The sequence below is a fragment of the Quercus suber genome, unplaced genomic scaffold, assembly GCF_002906115.3.
Source record: "Quercus suber isolate HL8 unplaced genomic scaffold, Cork oak 2.0 scaffold_544, whole genome shotgun sequence".
Taxonomy (NCBI): Eukaryota; Viridiplantae; Streptophyta; class Magnoliopsida; order Fagales; family Fagaceae; genus Quercus; species Quercus suber.
The window spans coordinates 229,919-253,068 of NW_027069992.1; the positions used below are offsets into that span (position 1 = coordinate 229,919).

At 39.2% G+C, this 23,150-nt stretch overlaps 3 protein-coding genes across 3 annotated transcripts; 1 reads left to right on the forward strand and 2 right to left on the reverse strand.

The window, feature by feature from the left end:
* Positions 1-825: 825 nt before the first annotated feature.
* On the reverse strand, positions 826-2,421 carry LOC136063576 (uncharacterized). The gene is made up of 2 exons (XM_065764187.1): positions 1,337-2,421; positions 826-1,258 (listed from the first exon to the last, which is right to left on the reverse strand). Exons 1-2 carry the CDS (start codon positions 2,419-2,421, stop codon positions 826-828), a joined length of 1,518 nt encoding a protein of 505 aa, XP_065620259.1.
* An 11,606-nt stretch (positions 2,422-14,027) lies between these two features.
* On the forward strand, positions 14,028-19,631 carry LOC111989491 (benzyl alcohol O-benzoyltransferase). Its single transcript, XM_065764201.1, has 2 exons — positions 14,028-14,666; positions 18,417-19,631. Exons 1-2 carry the CDS (start codon positions 14,211-14,213, stop codon positions 19,347-19,349), a joined length of 1,389 nt encoding a protein of 462 aa, XP_065620273.1. The 5' UTR covers positions 14,028-14,210; the 3' UTR covers positions 19,350-19,631.
* A 2,895-nt stretch (positions 19,632-22,526) lies between these two features.
* Positions 22,527-23,120, reverse strand: LOC136063577 (benzyl alcohol O-benzoyltransferase-like). Its single transcript, XM_065764188.1, has one exon. The coding sequence runs from the start codon at positions 23,118-23,120 to the stop codon at positions 22,527-22,529; it is 594 nt and encodes a 197-aa protein (XP_065620260.1).
* Positions 23,121-23,150: the final 30 nt, after the last annotated feature.

The following is a 23,150-nucleotide window of genomic DNA, read 5'->3' on the forward strand; positions in this document are numbered from 1 at the left end:
TTTATGGATGGTCCGTCCATTTTGTAGACAGCCTTACTGGCCCGTCCATCATATGGACTTAAGTTTTTATCCTCTGGGAATGATCCGTCCATTTTGTGGACAGCCTTATTGGTCCGTCCACCGTATGGACTCTGGTTTTTCATCCTCTTGGGATGATCCGTCCATCTTGTGGACTGGTTTTTCATCCTCTTGTGATGATCCGTCTATCTTGTGGACTCTGGTTTTTCATCCTCTTGGGATGATCCGTCCATCTTGTGGACAGCTTCGTTGGTCCGTCCATTATCTGGACTTCGATTTTTCATCCTTTTTGGAGGATCCGTCCATCTTGTGGACAACTTTTGAATCTTATGATATTGAATTAAATAGACTAGGCAGGAAAAATTTAGTTGCCTGAAAGAAGTCTTTATAGGAAAATGGTGCTTGCCCTCTTGGGCTTAAAAAGGCACTAGTAGAGAGGTTCGTTCAAAGTAAAAGAATAGAAAAGTAAAAATAGTTGTTCAAAACAAAAACTACTAAAAACTTTAGAAATGAGCTGGAATGCTTGCAAGGGGTGGATGTCTCTTCACGTTGCATCTATTGGTAGTACCTCCGCAGGTGCTCAGTGTTCCACGGGTGTTGCAGCTTTCGTCCGTCCATGGTTTCGAGGTGGTAAGTTCCCTTTCTCTGCCAAGATGAGATCTTGTAAGGCCCTTCCCAGTTTGGGCCAAGTTTTCCTTGCGAGGGATCTTTAGCTGCTCCTATTACCTTTCGAAGCACTAGGTCTCCGATCTGGAAGTCTCTGTGTCTGACTTTGGAGTTGTAGTACTTTTCCATGAGGTTTTGGTATCAAGCCATCCTTTGTTCAGCTGTAGCCCGGACTTCGTCGACTAGGTCTAGCTGTAGCCGCAAAGCCTTTTCATTCTTGCCTTCATCGTAGCTCTCCACTCGATAGGTTATAAGACATATTTCCGTTGGAATGACGGCCTCGCTCCCGTATGTTAGCCCGAATGGCGTTTCTCCTGTGGGCGTTCTAGCCGTCGTGCGATATGCCCATAAGACACTTGGTAACTCATCGGGCCATATACCTTTTGCCCCCTCGAGCCGGGTCTTGATGATTTTGAGCAGGGACCGGTTCGTGACTTCAACTTGGCCATTTGCCTGTGGATGTGCGGGCGATGAGTAGTGATTCTTGATGCCTAACTCCGAGCAAAAATCTCGGAATGCCTTGTTGTCAAACTGTTTCCCATTGTCGGAGATGAGGACCCTTGGTATCCCGAATCTGCATATGATATTCCTCCATACGAAACCTATGATGTTTTTCTCCGTGATAGTTGCTAGAGCTTCCGCTTCGACTCACTTAGTGAAGTAGTCGATCCCTACTACCAAGAATTTCAGCTGTCGCGCGGCCGTCGGGAGAGGGCCCATGATGTCTAGTCCCCATTGGGCGAACGGCCAAGGGGCCGTCATGGGTGTCAGCTCTTTGGTTGGTTGCCTAATTAGGTTACCAAACCTTTGACATTTGTCGCAGATCTTGACGTAGGTTTGCGCGTCCTTTTGCATTGTAGGCCAATAGTATCCTGCTCGGATCAGTTTGTGTACCAGAGACCGCGCCCCCGAATGGTTTCCGCAGATGCCTTCATAGACCTCTCTCATTACATAGTCCGCTTCCTCGTGACCCAAACACCTCAGATATGGTCGTGAGAATCCCCTTTTATATAAGACGTCATTGATTATTATGAACCGCGAAGCCCGGACTTTCAGCTTTCTGGCTGCGTCCTTGTTGTCCGGGAGCGTGCCTTCCTTTAGGTAGGCCATTAGGGGCGTGGTCCAATCGTATTCTGGATTTACTTCCTGCACTTCCGTTTCACCGTTAATGATTGAGGAGTTCTGGATGAATGATAGCACCCGGTCGGGGGTCGTCATGGACACTGCGAAGGCGGCTTTTGCGAGCTGGTCAGCACATTCATTCTCCTCCCTTGGGATCTGGACGAATGTGACCTGGAGGGAGTCGATCCGTCTTCTGACTTCTTCCAGGTATTTCTTCATTTTTTCCCCCCTATATTCATAGGCGCCACTAATCTGACTGACTATCACCTGCGAATCGCAATGTATAACCATAGCCTCGGCGCCTGCTGCTTTTGCCAGGTCTAATCCTGCTAACAATGCCTCATACTCGGCCTCATTATTGGTCGTCGGGAAGTCTAATCGGATCATGCACTCGATCGTGTCTCCGTCAGGGGTTTGAATTACCACCTCGGTGCCTCCAGCTAGCCTATTTGATGATCCATCCGTGTGGATGTTCCACAGTCTGAAGGCTTGTGGCTCCTGCTGCCCCGTTTGCGTGTATTCGGCGATGAAGTCAGTCACAACTTGGCCCTTTATTGCGGTTCGCGGACGGTAGTGTATGTCAAATTCGCTCAGCTCTATCACCCACAGGGCCATTCGTCCGGCTGCTTCGGGGCTGCTCATTGCCCTTTTTAGGGGCTGATTTGTTAGGACGATGATGCTGTGGGCTTAGAAGTATGGTTTCAGTTTTCGAGCTGCAGTTATCAGCGCGAAGGCTAGCTTCTCCATGTGGGGGTATCTTTCTTCAGCCCCCCGGAACCCCCTACTTACGAAATAGACGGGCCGCTGCGTCCCTTCTTCTTCCCTTACTAGGGCCGCGCTTACTGCCACCTGCGAAGCGGCTAGGTATAAGTAGAGATCTTCCCCTGGTTTGGATGGGCTGAGCAAAGGTGGCGAGGAAAGGTATTTCTTTAGATCCTCAAATGCCTTCTGGCACTCCTCCGTCCACTCGAATGATTTCTTCAGGACGCGGAAGAACGGTAGGCACCTGTCTGTTGCTTTTGAGACGAACCTGTTCAAGGCGGCAATTCTGCCGTTCAAGCTCTGTACCTCCTTTGTTGTCCTTGGCGGTTCAAGCTCCATGATGGCCCGTATTTTCTCTGGATTGATTTCTATTCCTCTTTGGGACACCATAAAACCCAAGAATTTTCCTGCCGTCACCCCGAATGCACACTTGTCCGGATTCAGCTTCATGTTGTATGACCGTAGGGTATCGAATGTCTCCTGGAGGTCGCTCAGATGATCTTTTTCGAACTGGCTCTTGACCAGCATGTCGTCAACGTAGACCTGTACGTTTCTCCCAATCTGGTGTGCGAACATCTTGTCCATTAATCTTTGGTATGTTGCCCCGGCGTTCTTGAGTCCGAACGGCATCACCTTATAGCAAAAGAGGCCTTGGCTGGTGACGAAGGACGTTTTCTCCTGATCGTGTTCCTCCATTTTGATCTGGTTATAGCCCGAGAAGGCATCCATAAAACTTAAAAGCTGGTGTCTGGCCGTGGAGTCGACCAGTGCATCTATCCGCGGGAGGGGGTAACTATCCTTTGGGCATGCTTTGTTAAGGTCCGTGAAGTCGACGCACATCCGCCACTTTCCACTAGCTTTCTTGACCATGACCACGTTTGCCAACCACTCTGGGTAATATACTTCCCTTATAAAACCTGCCTCCAGTAGCTTTCCGACCTCTTGCGCTATTGCTCTGTCCCGTTCAGGAGCGAAAACTCGCTTCTTCTGCCGGACCGGGGGGGTTGAAGGGTTCACGTTCAGCTTGTGGACTATGACAGAGGGGTCGATCCCGGGCATGTCTTCATGGTTCCATGCAAAGATGTCCTGGTTTTTCCTGAGGAATGTTATGAGGGCCTGGCGCACAGGTTGGCAGGCCAATGTTCCAATTCTGGTTGTTCGCTCCGGTTTGGACTCGTTGAGTATTACTACCTCCATCTCTTCAGCTGGTTCTGCGACCGTCCGCTGTTCTTCTATGCACATTGCCTGATGGTGATCTTCCATTTCTAGCATGGCAATGTAGCACTCTCGGGCGGTCGCCTGATTCCCCCGCAATTCTCCAATCCCATAGTCCGTTGGGAATTTGATCATTAGGTGGTATGTGGATGTTGCTGCTTTCCATGAGTTAAGTGTGGGTCGTCCGAGAATACCGTTGTAAGCGGAGGAGCAGTCTACTACGAGGAACATTACATTCCTAGTGAGTTCTTGCGGGTAATCACCTACCGTTACCGGGAGTGTGATGGAACCTATTGGGAATACCCTGGTCCCTCCGAAGCCGACAAGGGGAGCGCTCGCCGGCATCAATCGTGCTCTGTCTATCCCCATTTGCTGGAATGCTGGATAGTATAGAATGTCTGCTGAGCTGCCGTTGTCGATTAGCACTCGGTGGACGTTGTAGTCCCCCACACGTATACTGACGACCAGCGCATCGTCATGCGGATGATGAAGTCTCCTTGCGTCTTCTTCGGTGAATCCTATAATAGGGCTCTCCATCCGTGTGGTATTGGGCCTCGAGCCCGTCATGTGGACGTTCAGGACCGATCTGAGGTATGTCTTTCGAGCCTTTTTGGAAGAACCGGTAGATGCGGTTCCCCCCACTATCATCCTGATGTCTCCGATGGGGGGTGTTGGACGCTCGTTATCCCGTCGGGGGGTCGGCTCTTGGCGATTATGATCCGTTTTCTCTTTGTTGACGAACTTCTACAACTTCCCTTGTCTAATGAGGGCTTCAATCTACTGCTTTAGGTCATAGCATTCGGCCGTGTCGTGGCCATGATCTCGGTGGAAACGACAATATTTGTCTTGCGACCGTTTGCTTGGGTCGCTCTTTAGTTTTCCCGGGAATGTCAGTGTCTCCTCGTCTTTGATTTGCATCAAGACTTGGTCAATCGGGGTGTTCAGGGGGGTGAAACTTGTCAACCTCCCGCTCGGGGGCTTAGGGCGTCTTTCGTCCCTTCTGTCTCCTGTCATTGGTCTTTTCTGCCCTTGGTCCTAGCGCATGTCCACCTAGCGTTCCCTTTTCTTGGGCCTTTCCTCCCGTGCAAGCAGCGCGTCTTCCGCGTTCATGTACTTGATGGCCCTGTAGAGTACCTCTGACATGGTTTTGGGGTCGTTTTTGTATAGTGAGAACAAAAACTTGCCCTTCCGCAATTCGTTCGTGAAAGCTGCCACCAGTATCTTGTCGTCGACTTCATCAATTGAGAGTGCTTCCTTATTGAAGCGGGTTATGTAAGATCTTAGCGTCTCGTCTTCTCTCTGCCTGATGCTCATTAAACACGCTGTGGACTTCTTGTACCTGTGTCCCCCTATGAAGTGTGAGGTGAACTGAGCGCTTAGTTCTTTGAAAGTGCTAATGGAGTTCGATGTCAGCCGACTAAACCAAATCCTCGCGGAACCCTTCAGTGTAGTTGGGAAGGCCCTGCACATGATTTCATCTGGTACCCCCTGTAGATGCATCAGGGTTTTGAAAGTTTCCAGGTGATCCAGAGGATCCTTCACCCCGTCATAGCTATCTATATTCGGCATGCGAAACTTGTGGGGTAGGGGGAAGGAGTTCACGGCCGCAGTGAAGGGTGAGTCAGTACGATTGACCAGATCGTCAAGGTCACTGGAGACTCGCCCCTTGAGGGCGTTCATCATGACCTCCATCTGTTCCCTCATTGCCTGCATCTCGGCGGCAATATGTGGTGGAGTCGCATCCGTGAGGGATGACATGTTCACGTGCTGCCTCTCCGGCCTGTTTGGGGCGTGGCTGCCCTCAGGTCTCTCCTGATTCCTGTTTGGAGCGCTAGTCCCTTCCTGATCTTCTAGCCGGTTATTTAGTGCTGCATTCTTCTAGCGCAGCTGTTCCTCTAAGTCGAGGTTCTGTTTGGTGAGACACTCCACGGCGGTACTGAGGGTCCGAACTTGTCTCTCGAGGGCAGTTGTGGGTGGTTCTTCTCCTTGCACATCATTAGTAGTTGCCATTGAGCGAGTGAGTACCATGCAACCTTTTAGTCTGGGAAACAATAGTATGGCTTAATTACTCGAAATCCCCACAGACGGCGCCAACTGATGAATCAAGAAAATTCACCAATGAGTCGCACGATGCTCCTTTCGCTTCGTATATTAACCTGCACGAAACAAAAGAGAAAACCTATCGAAGGACACCGGTGTGGTGCCGGCCAAACACCCTCCGAAGGTTAAGTCAGAAAGTATTCTCACAACTCTAGAGTGCTAGAGAAGGGTTAATTATGTGTACCTTGACTTGTGAGGGTATTGGGGCTTTTATAGTGGCATAAGGTTGACATCCCTTTCTTGGCGCGAAAGTCTTTTCCTTATAGAACTCTCCTTGTAGAATCCTAAACGTGATGAATAAATCTCCTCCTTATGCGGAAGATCTTTACCAAATATATAAGATTTCCGGAGTCCTACTAGCGCAAGGACTCTATTTGGGCCCTTATGAGAATGGGTCAAAATATCTCCTATAAGGGGCCCAACAGGCCCATGGACAACTAGCCCACCTTCCTTCACTCCGTCCATATCCGGCCCGTTCACATCAGGTCCGTCCATTGGAGGCCCGTGCAAATGACAAATCCGTTTATTCGGGCGTCCGCGGACCATATTCGGTCCGTTCAGTCACATAAGACATTCCAAGGTATTTTGTCCCTTTCAGACCCCATGATCATAGCATTGTCCCCTTCTATTACAACATCAGGAATGCCCACCTCAATAGCAAACTGTATAGCCCTCCTACATGTGAGCAACTCAGCTTCACTGCTATCAACTACCTTCGAACCACGGACAGAGAAAGAAGCCATCACATCAGCATTCTCATTTCGAATAACAGCTCCATATCCTGTGAATGGTGGGTCCGAAAATATGGCAGCATCAAAATTAAGTTTATAACGCCCAGCTGGAGGAGGCAACCACGTACTTGGTTGTGCACTGCGATGCTGCACCGAAAGCCAAATTTGAGAGCTTCGAAAATCCTCCAAAAAATCTTTGGCTCACCTGTTAATTATAGAGGGATCCTGCACTTGTCCGACATGCACCACCAAATTCTGTTGATGCCATATAAACCATGCCTGTGCCAAGAACAACTCACACACCTCTGTGGGCTTCTCCTCTAACAGTTTTTCTACCAAATGCAAGAAGGAGACCTGCTGCGTCACTATCTTCTGCATTCCCACCATACTTCCAACCCATATGTCCTGAGCTACACCGCACTCCCAAAGGGCATGGATACAATCTTCAACGGACAAAGTACACAGTTCGCATGTAGCCACATCTAGTACTCTACGCTTCATCAAATTCTGACCAGTAGGCAAAGCATTATGGCATGCCCTCCACCCGAAAACCTTCACTTTGTTCGGAATCTTCAGCTTCCAGAATTTTTTCCAGAGACTCTGTCCCACTACGCTGGTAGACGATTCAGCCCAATTATCCTCCCGAACTAACTGGCTTGCTACATGGTAACCACTCTTCACCGAAAAACAACCATTTTTCGAATGAAGCCAAAACAGAGTATCCAGCGGCAACCGATAGCTAAGGGGAATATTTAAAATGGCAGAGGCATCAACACTACTAAAAAGTTGGAGGATAAGCGGACGATTCCATCCATGAACATCAAAATCAATCAATTCGGACACCCTCATATCTCTATCCAAGGATGGTGGCGGCTGTAAAACTCTCTTTGAACGATGGTGAGGCAGCCAATTGTCATGACAGACTTGAATACTATCACCATTCCCCACACGCCAGCAGGTACCAGCAGTTAAAATGGGTTTTGCAGCCAAAATGCTCTTCCATGTGTAAGAACTATTATGGCAATCCTGAGCTTCTAGAAAATTGCACCTAGGGAAATAGTGCGCTTTGAGACAACGATGAAGGAGAGAATTAGGTTCCTTAAGTAATTTCCACCCTTGCTTGGCCAACATTGCCATATTACAAGACCTTAAATTGCAAAATCCCATACCTCCCTGAGCCTTAGGTAGAGAAAGCTTGTCCCAACTCAGCTAATGGATTTTACGCTCATTATTTGTTTGCGCCCACCAAAACTTGGCACATATAGAGTTCAACTCATTGCATAGTTTTATAGGCAGTAAAAATACACTCATAGTGTAAGTTGGAATAGCTTGAGCCACCGCTTTTATCAGCACCTCTTTCCCTGCTTTCGACAACATCTTACCTTTTCATCCTTGTAATTTCTTCCAAATTCTGTCCTTTAGATCAGCAAAATTCAGATATTTAGCCCTCCCAATAAGAGTAGGGAGTCCTAAATATGATTCAAACCTCTCCACCTCTTTAACCCCAAGATGAACCTTGACCACCTTCTATTGAATCAAAGAAGTATTGCTACTGAAAAAAACAAAGGATTTTTCCAAACTAATACACTGCCCTGACGCTTCATCATAGAGATTCAATATATCATTAACCACTTCAATCTCACCATGTGTAGCACGACAAAAAATGAGTGAGTCATTTGCAAACAATAAATGGGAAATAGTGGGCGCCCGTCTACTAATAGAAAGTCCATGGATTCTCCCCTCCACCTCAGCATGTTGTAATAGAGATGTAAACCCTTCTGCACATAAAAGAAACAAATAACTTGATAGAGGATCCCCTTGCCGGATACCTCTACTAGGGATAATATGACCATGAGGTTTTCCATTAATAAGAATAGAGAATTGAAGGAGGTAGTGGTAACACAACCCATTTTTAGCTTAACCCAACCTTCTAGAAAACCCAGTTTTATCAGGATTCCCTGTAAAAAAAGCCCACTCCACCCTATCATAAACCTTACTAACATCCAACTTTAGCGCCAAACCACCTTTCTTTCCCTTCTTTTTGCAATGCATGGCATGAAGAACTTCATAAGCAACAAGAATATTATTTGTAATGAGGCGTCCCGGGATAAAAGCACTCTGTGTAGGGGATATCACATGTGGGAGGATTTGCTTAAGGCGATTAGCCAACACTTTTGCAATAATTTTATAAATCACATTACAAAGACTAATGGGCCTATAGTCAATCATCTTTTCAGGCACCTTTACTTTAGGAATCAACACAATATAAGTAAAGTTTATCTCATTCACCATATGTCTCGAATTTAGGTAGGAAAGAACTGCAGAAACAACACTATCTCCCACAATATGCCAGTATTTCTGGAAAAAAAAAGAGCATCCATACCATCGGGGCCAGGAACCTTCGTAGGACCCATCTGAAACAATGCCACTCTAATCTCTTCAGCCTCATAATCTTGGGTCAGCAACTCACACATCTCGGCTGTGACTTTATGTGGTACTTGTGCCAAGCACTTCTCCATTCTATTACATTCACCTGAAGCAAACAAAGATTCAAAATAGTTAGTTGCAATACCAGCCACACCATCAATATCCTCACATCACTGCCCTTGTTGGTCCAACAACCCCTGAATGAAGTTTCGCTTCTGTCTTTAAGATGTCTTAGCATGAAAAAATTTGGTATTCTTATCACCATGTTTCATCCACGCAATCCTTGATCTTTGGTGCCAATAAATTTCCTGCTTTCGAAGCAAGTCATCCAAGGATTTACTAAGCTCCACAAATTCATTACAGGTTTGTTCCATAGGTGGGGCATTGTCAAGAGCAGTTAACCGGGTCTGTAAGCGCTTTATTTCCTCCTTATCAGGATGCGTTTTGGTTGCCCCCCATCCATGTAGGTCCCTCCCACAACTTGCTATCTGCTGCCTTATTACTTCCAAGGCTGACCCACCTTCAATGCTATTACACCATGCCTCATTTACCACATCTTCACACCCATCCCACATCAACCAGGATTCCTCGAATTTAAAACCACGTGGTCCCCTTGCATGCATGTGATTATCATCCAAAATATTTAACAAAATCGGTAGATGATCTGACACATGGGTGTGTAGATGAGTAACGTTGCTCTTTGGAAAAGTAGTTCACCAAGCTTCATTAGCCATTGCACGGTCCAGCCTTTCCTTTGTATTGGCTTCCTCCAAACATCTATTGTTCCAAGTATAAGGATACCCATGATACCCTGAATCAACCAACTGACATTGCTCTAACACTTCCCTGAAGTCATCAATTTGTCGTGGGTCTGAAGCACGCAAGCTAAGCTTCTCCACTGAATTCAGAATCGTGTTAAAATCACCAATACAGATCCAGGCTCCTTCAACAAATGATTTAATATATTTCAATAAAGCCCATGACTTGGCTTTTTGGCTTGCCTCAAGCCATCCATAAAACCCAGTCAGAAACCAAACCCGACCATTTTCCTCAACCACCTTAGCCAGAATGTGATGATCTGAGAAGTTGATGACTTTGAGATTAACATCATTTTTCCATAGCATGGCCAACCCGCCACCCCAATTTGGTTTCTTAACAACAAACTTATTCAGTAGTTTAGTGTCCTTACAAATCTGAGCAAAACCATCAACAAACAATTTTGTTTCCATCAGAAAACAAATTTTGGGTGCTTGTGCCTCCACAATGTTGCAAAGGCCTCGAACTGTTCGAGAGTTCCCAAGCCTTTAGTAGTTCCAACTTAACAGTTTCATTGGTCCCGGCAAGGGTGTCCAACCACCCCCGCCGATCCATATTCGAGATCCGGATCATCGTTCAACAAAGTTTGTTTTTCTTCAACAAAGTTTGTTTTTCACGCTTTGAAGACTGATCATCAATATTACAGTCACTATGTTCTTCCTCTCGCCATGTACGTCCTCTTTTTCCAAGCTCAACAGAGAGAGGATGAGTAAGTCCTACATCCACACGTGTCATTCTGGTCCATCTTCCACTCGACCCAACATCCTGGTTCACCTCCTTAGTTTGTCTCGGCTTAACCTAGTAATTATCCAGCACCGGCCTAGTATGTCCAGACTGTATAGTGTCAATCAAAACATGATTCCCAAGATTTGGCTGAGAATCTTCCTGATCAGCTTGCACTTCCATATTGGTCTCATGGACCTCCGGATTTTTCGGGATGTGGAAGGTCTGTGTACATTTCAATAGAAGGTCTAGGTCTTCTTTTTTATTTTTTATTTTTTTCTAATCCAAATTAAATTATTAACATCCAATTCAAAAGAAAAGTAAAACAGAAATTGTAATCTTTCCCAATGACATTAACAAATGGCCTCGATTAAGGCTATCCAAAGCAAACCAAGCCTCGACTAACTTTTCCAACTCGGTGCCACTCGACTAGAACCAACTTGATCCAAGTAGAAAGGCAGTCCGTAGCGGATCTCTAGCATCACCAATTGATCTGAGTGGGTTGAGGGGCGGGTTAGAGGTTTGAAATCCGATGAAAATCGAACCGACTGACAAATCTCACCGGTAATCGCCATTCTCTCTCTCTCTCTCTCTCTCTCTCTCTCTCTCTCTCTCTCTCTCTCTCTCTCTCTCTCTCTCTCTCAGCCAAGGTTTTCCCAGAGCCTAATAAAGAGCCTATAAATTTTTACATTCCATTGAAGAATAGTAAAGGGGACAATGGGATCCTGGTGCCAGTTTACTTGCAAAGCCTAGCCATGGAAAGATTCTTGAAGGAGCTGCATTGCATGTTAAAAGATCAATCAGATAGCAATCCAATGTCCAAATTGATCATATCTTCCTTGTAGTATGTATGTGTGTACTTACATAGAGTTCATTGATTTGGAACTTGTTGATTGTTCTAGTTGCTTGGTCGGTCTTGTTTGTCATGCTTGTCCGATTTTTACTTGTGCTTTAATTGTTTGTATTGCTGCTTGTTTCGAGTTTGTTAAACTTATTGAACATTATTATTGTGCAGCGACACCCCCAACATTCAAACCAATAAAGACAAAAATAAATCAACAAGTACACACACAAAATATATATATATATATATATACACTTAAAAAATTATGTGGTTTGATAAGATGCATATGCATCCATGGGCACTGTGTTAAAATTGAAGAAGGAAAGAACAGTGGCATGAGTCAAGTAAAGAAGAAAATAACAGAAAAGAATCAAAGGGAGTCCACGTGTCAGAGAAAGAAGGAAAGGAAAGTTGGAAACAGCTGTCAAGTAATAAAGAAGCCAAGTGTCAAAATATGATTTGTTGTATTGATAAATCTGTTTGTTAGTTATTTTAGGCGGGAAATGTTAGTCCCTGTTTTGTGTATATATACAGAGTAGTTGCTAATTATTTTGGTAACCAATTTTACTCATCTGAATAACAATTTTTCAGTTTCTTCAATTCTTTTTCTCTTTCACTTTGTTTTACACAGTGACAATGATAAAATTTAACCGTGAAAAAAAAAAAGTGAGATTATGATATTAGTGGCACAAAAATTCTCTCAAAAAAGCTCTGTTTCAAATTAATAAAGGAATTTTCTCTTTGCGTGCCAAAGTCACACGACATGACACTCAGCAAGTGCTAGAAGTTACAATGAAAAAAAAAGGTACTGGGTCCCTTTAAATTTAGCAATACCACAAGCCGAAAGATCCGGACAAAGTTTCCACCCGTATTCCAATGTATTAGCGGAGACAAAATGTAATCATGTGATCAATTTTTATTACGTGTTTGAAATACTTTGAATTGTGTGCAGTGTACACTGTACCAAAACCAAATCCAAAGAATAAAATGACAACGAGTCCCTTTAAAAGGAAAATACAAATGAGAATATTTCTTCTGCACACTTTTTATATTAAAAAAATTTGAAATTATAAGTTGAAAACACGATTTTAAATTAAAATCATGTTTTTCATTTATAATTTCAGTTAAAATTAAAAAAAGTGTGCAATAGTTTTTATTAAATTAAATAAATAAAAAATTCTAGAACTACAAATATATATATATATATATACACATATATACAATTTTTGTCACAATTGTTCATATGGTAGATTGTGAGTAATGGGTTCATGTAAAATCATAACTTTAGGTACAATCCTAGGGGTTCAACTTCAAATGAACCCCCCAAGCTAGGGAAAAAAATTATATGTAATTTTTTTCATTAAACCCTCCTAAAATAAAATTGTGAACACTTTGGATCTAAATTTTTTCATTTAAGTCCAGTTGTAATAAACTTGAATATGATTAGCTTAGCAATTTCTTGGTCTTTTTAAACACAAAAAAAAGACCTAACTGCAAACTAATTTGATCTAAAATTTGAGGAAAAAATAGAAAAACCAACAACAAAGTAGAAATTTTTTCATCTAAAATCTCAAAAAAAGTCCATTTAGATCTTAAAAAATTTGAAATAAAGAATAGATAAAAATTTATTGTATTTAGATCTTGCTTGCCAATTCACTTAACAACAATCAGTTCACTTAACAACAATAATTAATAGAGAAGTGTTACATTCACAATATTTTCATAATACTTTTACAACAAATTATAAGTAATAAGTTGTTATTAGTTTTAATTTGAAACAACCACATAAATTATTTTTTTGTTTATTAATAACTACCCGTAACAACCTGGTACTTAATATTTGTTGTAAAAATATTATGAACGTACTATTTCTCTAATCAATAAGTTTATTGTATTTAGATACAATAGATGCTTTCCAAGATTTAATCTTAGTAATTATAATTAGTAAGTTCATTGTATTAAGAAATAATATGTCAAATGAACTTATGGTCTGTCTTTTATGAGAAATGTTATTGTTATGTCCACATTATTTTCACAATAAATTATAAGTGATAAATTGTTATTGGTTGTTTTTTATAGGACAAAAAAAGTAATTTCAATAGTAAGTTTAAATTAGAATCAATTATAATTTATTACCTAAAATTTGTTATAAAAATATTGTGAACATAATACTTCTCCTATATTGCTAGTGTGTATTTGTAATAATGAAACTACATAAACTTCAAATTTTATATTTTTATCCGAGATTTATTTTTATACCAACCCTCTAAACAAAAATCCTAAAGCTGTTACTATGTTAAAGTGACAGGTAAATATTCACAACCTACCGTATAAGACAATTGTGACAAAAATGGAGACTTTTTATGAATAACAAAGCTTGCTTAATTGCTCTAGTCTTGACTCTTGAGGAGCATCCAGACGTAGAGTCCAATTCAATTGCTAAAGATGGTAACAATTTTCAAAATTGCACAACATGCACTAGCTGACTATTTGATCTTATCACATATATAGCCGGCTCACATCGGGGGTTTGGAAGAGTTCAAACTTCAAACGCAACTCTTGTTGGCCTAAAGGTGGGCCAGGATCTTATCCCATATATGGCCCGCGGACATGGAGATAGTTGAGTGACAAGTGATCTTATAAACATTTAGTATTTGCCGAAAGATGGTCCAGGATTGTACTAAATTACTAAAATTTCCTCATGCTCCAAATCACAAGAATCAAAACTTTCCTAAACTCCTCTCTTCTCATAGTTGCTGTAAGCTCTGACTCCCGTTTGATCATCCATGGCAATCATGGCCCCATCGTCCCCTTCTCTAGTTTTCACAGTGAGAAGGTGTGAACCAGAACTTGTGGCTCCAGCCAAGCCCACCCCTCATGAATTTAAACAGCTTTCAGACTTGGATGACAGAGATAGTCTTAGATTTCAAGTCCCAAATATACAATTCTATAGATACAATCCCTCAAGGCAAGGGAGAGATCCAGTGAAGATTATCAGAGAGGCACTGGCACAAACGCTTGTATTCTACTACCCTTTTGCAGGTAGGCTTAAGGAAGGGCCTGGTGGAAAGCTTATGGTAGAATGTACAGGTGAAGGTGTCATGTTCATTGAGGCTGATGCTGATGTTTCACTAGACCAGTTTGGACATGCAATTCATCCTCCATTTCCGTGTATAGATGAGCTCCTTTATGATGTTCCTGGCTCAGGAGGAATGCTTGATTGCCCATTATTGCTTATTCAGGTAACATGTAGTGATTTACTGGTTTTCCTCTTAAATCAATTGATATGATTTGGTGTGTATTTTTTATCTTTTTGAGGATCTGATTTGGTGTATTGGTATGCCTAATCTCACTCATTTCAATGTCTTTTATCAAATAATAAAATTCCCGAAAGGATTTTTTTTTTGATATGCCCGTAAGGTGTTTGATAAATAGTTCTAGTCTAACTTTTAAAACAGTTTATACAACTATCTATTTGATATTATTGTTTTTTTATTCTGCAATTTTTTTATATGTTTATTGCTTAAACTGAATCTTTAGAATTATATTCTCTCATATCTCATCTTTAATATGACAAGAAAATTCCATAAAGAGGCACACAAATTAAGGTTCAATAGTTGAAAAGTTATTTTAATCTGAATCAATAGCTCACGTGGCGGTGGTATGCAAAAGAGACAAAACACGCTACCGCTAGGCACACAAAGCAAAGAAAAAGAAAAAAAAAAAAAAAATATATATATATATATATATGGTAATCAAAATAGTTAGAAGAAAAAGCAAAGAAAAATAAAAAATAGTAATCAAAATAGTTAGCAGAAGACGATAGGGGTGACCAATGACATTGACGTGGCCTATGGAATTGGCAATTTTTATTTATTTACTTGATAAACTCAAAATTTATTTTATATCATTAGGATATATCATACTTTGGATTTTTTTTTTTTGAAGTATTTTATTGGTCGTTTGACTTGATTGTTAATAACATTGTGTGATTCATGCTAATAACTAGGAGACATTTGTTACATGCAATCGATATATAAAATAATTCTCTCCCCTCCCCCATAAAATAAGTCCTACTTAATTTTTATTTAGATATAGAAATATTTTGTTTGTGGTGACTAAAAACTTCTCTTTAATTTAACTAGAGTCTCTATATCAAAAAACAAAAAGCAAAAACAAATACGAGAATCTTGGTGCTGTTTCTTACTATTATACCTTTTTTTTTTTTTTTTAATAGTGACTTGTCATAATATATTGCTATGATTCACACATTAGTTCTCCCAAACTAAAAGTGAAAAAAAAAAAAAAAAGAAGATACAAAATACAAAAAACAAAGAAGAAATCGCCTAAACTTTGTCTGTATTTCTTTTGTCTCTACGTCAAGTCTTCTCATCAAACAATGCTTACATCCAAAGACACCTCTCAATTATCATTTATCAAGCTTCTTCTCTCTCATTTAGTTTTTCCCTTTCATATTTTATCAAATTTTGGATTTTTTTTTTTTCCTTTTGGTATGTAATTTGATCTTAGATTTGAACTATTTTCTTATTTAATTCTCATACTTTTATCAAAGTTTTGTTTTAATTTGTAGGTAGTTTGAATTAATTCTTTTGTGACACTATATATATATATATATAAAATAAAAAAGTTCAAGTTATACCTGATATAAACTTTGTAACTGTAAATTTGTTTAGAAATCTTATGGTTAGAATAAAGGTCAACTGCCCATGTTATTATTAAAAGTTTATTGCTTGCTACATCAGTTAGCTTAATTATGTTATCAAAAAAAAAAAAAAGTGAACTTAATTATGGAGCATTTTTCCCTCTCTCTACCTTATTTATTACAACCTCCTATAGCAATCAAGAGAGAGGTTTAACACGGTAGAATTTACAAACAGATTGAAATGTGAACTGTTGTCATTCAATAAGACTATTTTTATAACAATATTAGAACTTGATAGTTTCTATTTAATAACGATTAGATTTTGATATTTCGGCTACCCAAAAAAAAAGATAAGGTTTTTCATAGTTTCTTTCTTATCAATAATCTTTACAATTTGATAATTTCTATCTTATATCAAAGGATCAGACCTGGTGTGAACTTTTGCTTTGATTTTGGATTCTATGTGAGGAGGGTAATGATTAAACTTAACAAACTATTGGCTGGAAAAGAAAAGAAAAATCCTGCCATGTAACCGAGTCATCATGACTACAGGATGAAATTTGACTTAACAAAAAAAAATCTGATACATCTACTATATGATGAATGTAGCATAAGTGCATAACTCACTTAGGTGTATTGCTAAATACTACTAATTTAATCACACCAAAATACCTTCTCTCTTCCTTATAATTTCCCTAACCTCTTATATTATTCAGTGTTACAAATTAAGCATAGATGTACACATAGATGTATAAGTATCACCTAACCACAAGTTTTTCAACACAACTTAACACCTTTACTTTACAAATCATATCACATCACAAATCATATCACATCACAACATCGCGCAGCTAACTAATGATAGGGATGGGAAGAATTATAAAATTCAGCTTAATACTCCCATCCCAATATGCACAGACAGACCCTTAGAAGTAAATGGGAAACAGAGAGTCGGTGTTGTTGCAGTAATGAGAAAAATGAAATAGAGCTGTTGTTGGTGGCACTTTGCAGCAGATTAGCAGAGCTAAAACTGTTCTTAACAACACTGCTGATACTGTGCAGTTTAGACACCTTTTCAGTTTCTTCCTTCTCATTTCATTATCTCCATTTCCATTGGGTGGTAAATTTAAAAGGAAATTATCGATTTAAGCATGAGGTTCACAATATCTAATGTTATTTGTTTTGTTCAATTTCCTCCTGCTATGGGAGAAGATGGATCATAGATGGATCATGGATGTACTATATATTGTGGAAGCAACTCTTAATAAGTTTCTTGGGGTTGAAACTACAGGGGAAGTGTTCTTGACTTCTTGCTTTTCTTTTTCTGCTGGGTGTTCGGATGGTTCAGTTCAATGGAGGATAATTTGCTTAAATTGATTTTCTTCTCCAGCCGGGTGTTTTTAATCTCTCTCTCTAAACATAAACGTTCAGATTTTGCATAATAATTTTTTTCTCCCTCCCTCTAAACATCTTAGAGAGAGACCCAAAAAAAAACAAATGTCCACAATATTTTTTTTTTTGAGAAGGAAATGTCCATAATTAAGTTAGCTAAAGTAGCAAGCAATAAATTTTTAATGATAATATGGGTAGTTGACATTTTTCTTAACCATTAGATTTCCTAAAATCTACCATTTAAAAAATGTATAATTTTATACATAAAAGTTATAGTAAATGTAACTTGAACCCTTCTATCATCATAATTTTAGTTCTAGTGGTAATTGATGGTTATGCAATTGAAGATATGAAGTTTCAAGCGATATTTGCCATTGGTTATGAATTTATGGCTTTTGTTAATGTGTACCATGATGGCATAAGTTAAGGTGCATTTGATAATCCATTAATTGATTTTATTAATATATTTTTTTTAAAGTCAACGGTACCAAGAAAAATACACTTAACAACAATAAATATTTGTGCATGCTATTAACCACTTTGACAATGTGAATTTTTCTTTTTTTAAAATGTCCATTGCAGTTTGTAATTGCATACATATTATTCTTTAATATGTTCTTAGTGGTATAAACACAAAGGCAATTAGTTTTGGATGAAAATTTCTTGAAAAGTTTTATCGAACCATATGACATAATGAGCTGGAGTGAATTTTCTTCAAATTACAGGTTCAAATCTTATTGTATCTAAAGATAACAATACTAATAAGAAATTGTATGATGTGTTCTTTATCCTTGCTGGTCGCACCAACATGGGAGATGCATAACTCTCCTAACATATGTGAAATTAGAATAACCAGACAACCAATGTATTCTTTACTGCCGAAAATGTTTCTAATTAATGTACAAACACCAATGTTTTTAATTGTGATATTTGGCAGGTGACCCGACTAAGGTGTGGTGGATTTACCTTTGCCCTACGCCTCAACCATCTCATGAGTGATGCTCCAGGCTTAGTTCTATTCATGAATGCCTTAGGTGAGATTGCACGAGGAGCATGTGCACCTTCAATCCCACCTGTGTGGCAAAGGGAACTTCTCAATGCTAGGAACCCACCACAGGTGACATGCACACATCACGAATTTGATGAATTGGTTGAGCCTCAGAGCTTGATCATCAACCCTCTTCATGAACTAGCTTGTTGCTCTTTCTTCTTTGGATCGACCCAACTATCTGCTATTCGTAAAAAGATACCTCACCACTTGGGTAAATATTCCACATTTGAGGTACTAACTGCGTTCTTGTGGCGATGTCGTACCATAGCACTTTCACCAAACCCAGAAGACCAAGCGCGCTTGATATTTATGAATAGTGTGCGAGCCATACTGAACCCTCCATTACCAAGAGGGTATTATGGCAATGCATATGCAATCTCACTAGCAGTAACAACAGTTGGAAAGCTTTGTGAGAACCCTTTAGAGTATGCATTGGAATTAGTTCGAAAGGCAAAAGCTAATGTCACTGATGAGTACGTTCGATCATTTATAGATTTGGTGGTGACTAAAGGCCGACCTCGTACCACCATTGTGAAATCCTTCGTTGTGTCAAACACCGCGCGGGTGGGGTTAAGAGATGTAGACTATGGGTGGGGAAAAGCAGTCTACGGTGGACTAGCTAAGATTTTTGAAATCCGAAGTACTAGTGCAACTACATTTTACATTGAAGCAATGAATAGTAAAGGAGAGCATGGGATTATGGTGCCTGTGTGCTTACCAACCCCAGCCATGGAAAGATTTGTGAAGGAGCTGAATAGTATCTTACAAGACCAATCAGATGGTGGTCCGACGTCCAAATTTATAATTTCTTCCTTGTGATTTATATATGACTTATATAAACATATATCTTTGGAAGACATGATGGGGGGAGAGTAAAATTTAATGTGCATATGCTGGTATGCATTAGGCAATTACTTGAATTCATGTTTTACTAGTGCTATATATCATGCATATGCAATACACATGATTCTAGTTTTCATCTTTTGCCGGCTCTTTGCTACTTTTGCAAAAGCACTGGAACATGATGATAAAAGAGGTGGTATATGTAATATATATCATGTACATGTTATGGTTAGTAATAGAATCGTTCTGTTTGCCATATATGGGGATAACTTTAGATTTATTCTTAATTCAGCAGAAATAATATCTACATTTTCTATATAATTCTAACATTAAAAATGATATATGAATAGGATAAAAAAGGACCTTATATCCCTGACATATATGATATATCACATGCTTTCCTTCCAATGTATAAGATACTTAAATAAAAAAACAAAAAATTAGAGCCTTTGCTACCATTCGAAAGTGATTGAAATCAATACATACTCTCAACCCAAATTTGTCTTTTTCTACCAAAATGGACCAAATTTGGACCAAATAGACCAAATGGACTGAAATGAAAAAATGTATAGAAAGGACCAAAATGAACCAAATAGACCGAAATTGACCTAATGTATAAAATATGTAATGTTGTATTGTAATGTTGTTATCAATTATGAAATTGAAAATTATATATACAAGAAAAAGTGCAAACACGGAAAGGACTGAACAGCTTTTTTTTCTTTTTGGAAAAAAAAGCACCAATGGAACTCAATAACTTGATTTTAATAAAATCATTTTTCTCTTTTTGAAAAAATAACATACAACTTAACTTTGATGAAGTCAAGTTTCACTTGGCAATTTTTTTTAAGATAGCCACATCAACCACTGCCACCTCAATAGAACTCAATTTTTTTTTTTTTTAAATCAAGATGCAACAAGAACTCAATTTTGGCAAATTGCAAAACAAAGCCACTTACCCAAATATTTCAAAAATAGGGCTTTTGTCTAAAAAATCACCAATGAAAGTTAGATGGCTGATTTGCCTTGTTTTACGAGGACTCATATTGCTAACAAAACACATTTGATTTTCTAAAGTTTTGATTAAATGAAATTGTTAGGGTTTATCCAAACTTCAAAAACCGTTTAACGAATTTAATTATTTATTCCAAATCTTAAAAAGTCAAAATGAAGCAAATAAAAAGTTTGTAGAATTAAAGTGTATTAGAGACAAACTAAAACCGGTAAGTTGTAATTAACGTTTGAGTTCTGCTTTATGTATATGTTTCTGAAATAGAGTTCTGCTGTATTAAAGCACCCTCGTTGTTCTTGTCACAAGCCCTCTTAATTTCTGCACTTTTTGACCATACAGATCATTAAATGAAGGCAATCATTTTTTTTTTTTTTTTTTTTTTTTTTTTTTTAAAAGTGCAAACACGAAAAGGACTGAGTAGCCTTTTTTTTTTTTTGGAAAAAAAAAAAAAGCACAGATGGAACTCAATAACTTGATTTTAATAAAATCGTTTTCCTCTTTCTGAAAAAATAACACATGACTCAACTTTGATAAAGTCAAGTTCCACTTGGCAATTTTTTTTTAAGATAGCCACATCAACCACTGCCACCTCAATAGAACTCAATTAAAAAAAAAAAAAATTCAAGATGCAAAGGGAACTAAATTTTAGCAAAGTCGAGTTGCAAAACAGAGCCACTTACCCAAATATTTCAAAAATAGGGCTTTTGGCTAAAAAAATCACCGATGAAAGTTAAATGGCTGATTTTCCCTGTTTTACTATGACTCATGTTGCTAACACATTAGATTTTCTAAAGTTTAGATTAAATGAACTTGTTAGGGTTCATCCAAACTTCAAAAACTTTTTAACGAATTTAATTATTTATTCCAAATCTTAAAAAGTCAAAATGAAGCAAATAAAAAGTTTGTAGAATTGAAGTGTATTAGGGACAAACTAAAACCGGTAAGTTTTTTTGATGATTTTTTTTTTTTTTCAGTTGTAATTACCGTTTGAGTTCTGCTTTATGTGTATGTTTCTGAAATAGAGTTTAGCTGTATTAAAGCACCCACGCAGTTCTTGTCACAGGTCCTCTTAATTTCTGCACTTTTTGACCATACAGATCATTAAATGAATACAATCATTTTTTTCTTTTTTGCCCTCGCTAAATTCTGCCAGTAATTAAGCTCAGGTTTAAAGGTAAGAGAAAAATTTTCTAGCTTTCATATTGCACAGTACTCCCCAAATTTTATGGTATCCCTTGTGATCTGGAGGTGCAGAATATCCTTATCACATGACAATCATTCCAGTAACTACTCACGAAGCAGTCTAAACTGGATGAAAAGTTCAAAACATTTTATTTTCTAACATCTGTTCTCTTGTGATCCTAACTGCCAAGCGTGTTAACTGCGTTCTTCGTACATTTATCAACATGAAAGTATGAAACATTTTCAACATTAACTTCCCAGTGGAAAAACATGGTTAAATAACCGCCCCTCAAGAATATGATTTAGTTGAGAAGAAAAATGAAAATAAAGTCTTCAAATATGCATGCCGTAATACATAACATCAAATATATGCATATTGCCTATATTTTCATTTCAGTCATCGCATTTAGCTTCTCGAACTCAACTCACAACGTGCATGTTGCTTATCTTCATTTAGTCATCGCACTGGCTATCTCATACTCTAGCTCATCACAACAGTCATTGGTAAACAGCTTTCGCTATCACGTGTCTTTGCACACAAGTTATCAAGTTAATCAACAATAAAAACTAATAAAAATTTAAATATTAGGATAAATTCCATTAACCAACCTTTAGATTTGGACTAATGTCAAACAGATCTAAAACATTTCAAAATTGATCAATTTGAACCCTTAATCCAATTTGGTCACTAGGAGAGGAGAAAAATAACTAACGAACTTAATAATGTATAGGGAGTAAGTTAGGTTTAGGGACCAAATCATTCATTTTTTAAATGTCTTAGACCTAGTTGACATTAATTCAAGTCTCATCATAAATTAATGGAATCTACCCTTTTTAGGATGAAAGTTTCTTGATTCCATAAAAAAACTAATGGATATAAAATTTAAACTAAAGACACATGCACAAATTAAGATATCTACTCTTAGTAAATTTGGTTCAAAAGCTTGAGCAGTGAATTCTTATAAGTGACTAGATGGTCCTTCAACAAGCAATATATTCAATTGGTTTTCAAATCTTTCCATGGCTTGGACTGGCAAGGAAATTGGCATTATTATCCCATTCTCTCCTTTACTATTCTTACTAGGAATATAGAAACTGGCCACTCCGGGTACCCGCCCCTCACCCATTGCAGGCCCACCATAAAATGGTTTACCCCACCCAAAGTCCACCTCTCCAAATCCAGCACGTGTCACATCTGACACAAGATACGACCCCACCACATAGAAGTGAGGCCGACCCTTAATTATCATAAGATCAATCACCGACCGCAAGGACTCCTCTGTTATGTTGTTTTTTGCCTTCTTCAGCAATCCCACAGCGTAACCCAATGGATTCTTACAAAGCTTCCCTGCTGTTGTGAGTGCCACACAAAACACACAAACGTTACCGTAATAACCATTGGGTAAAGGAGGGTTGACTTTGTCACGTGCATTGACAACGCACAACAAACGAACCTCTTCTTGGGGGTTTGTTTGGAGAGCTATGGTACGACAACGCCAAAGGCATGCGGTGAGCAACTCAAAGGTGGAGCATTGTTTCAGGTGATGTGGCATGAATCTCCGAAGGGCAGAGACCTCTGTTGA

Excerpts from the sequence above, each read along its gene's own strand:
- LOC136063576 (XM_065764187.1), bottom strand. The coding sequence starts at position 2,421 with ATGGCCCTGTGGGTGATAGAGCTGAGCGAATTTGACATACACTACCGT. Across the intron at positions 1,259-1,336 it reads GGGATCGACTACTTCACTAA|ATTCGGGATACCAAGGGTCC; the intron begins GTGAGTCGAAGC and ends TATCATATGCAG.
- LOC111989491 (XM_065764201.1), top strand. The coding sequence starts at position 14,211 with ATGGCAATCATGGCCCCATCGTCCCCTTCTCTAGTTTTCACAGTGAGA. Across the intron at positions 14,667-18,416 it reads GCCCATTATTGCTTATTCAG|GTGACCCGACTAAGGTGTGG; the intron begins GTAACATGTAGT and ends GATATTTGGCAG.
- LOC136063577 (XM_065764188.1), bottom strand. The coding sequence starts at position 23,120 with ATGCCACATCACCTGAAACAATGCTCCACCTTTGAGTTGCTCACCGCA.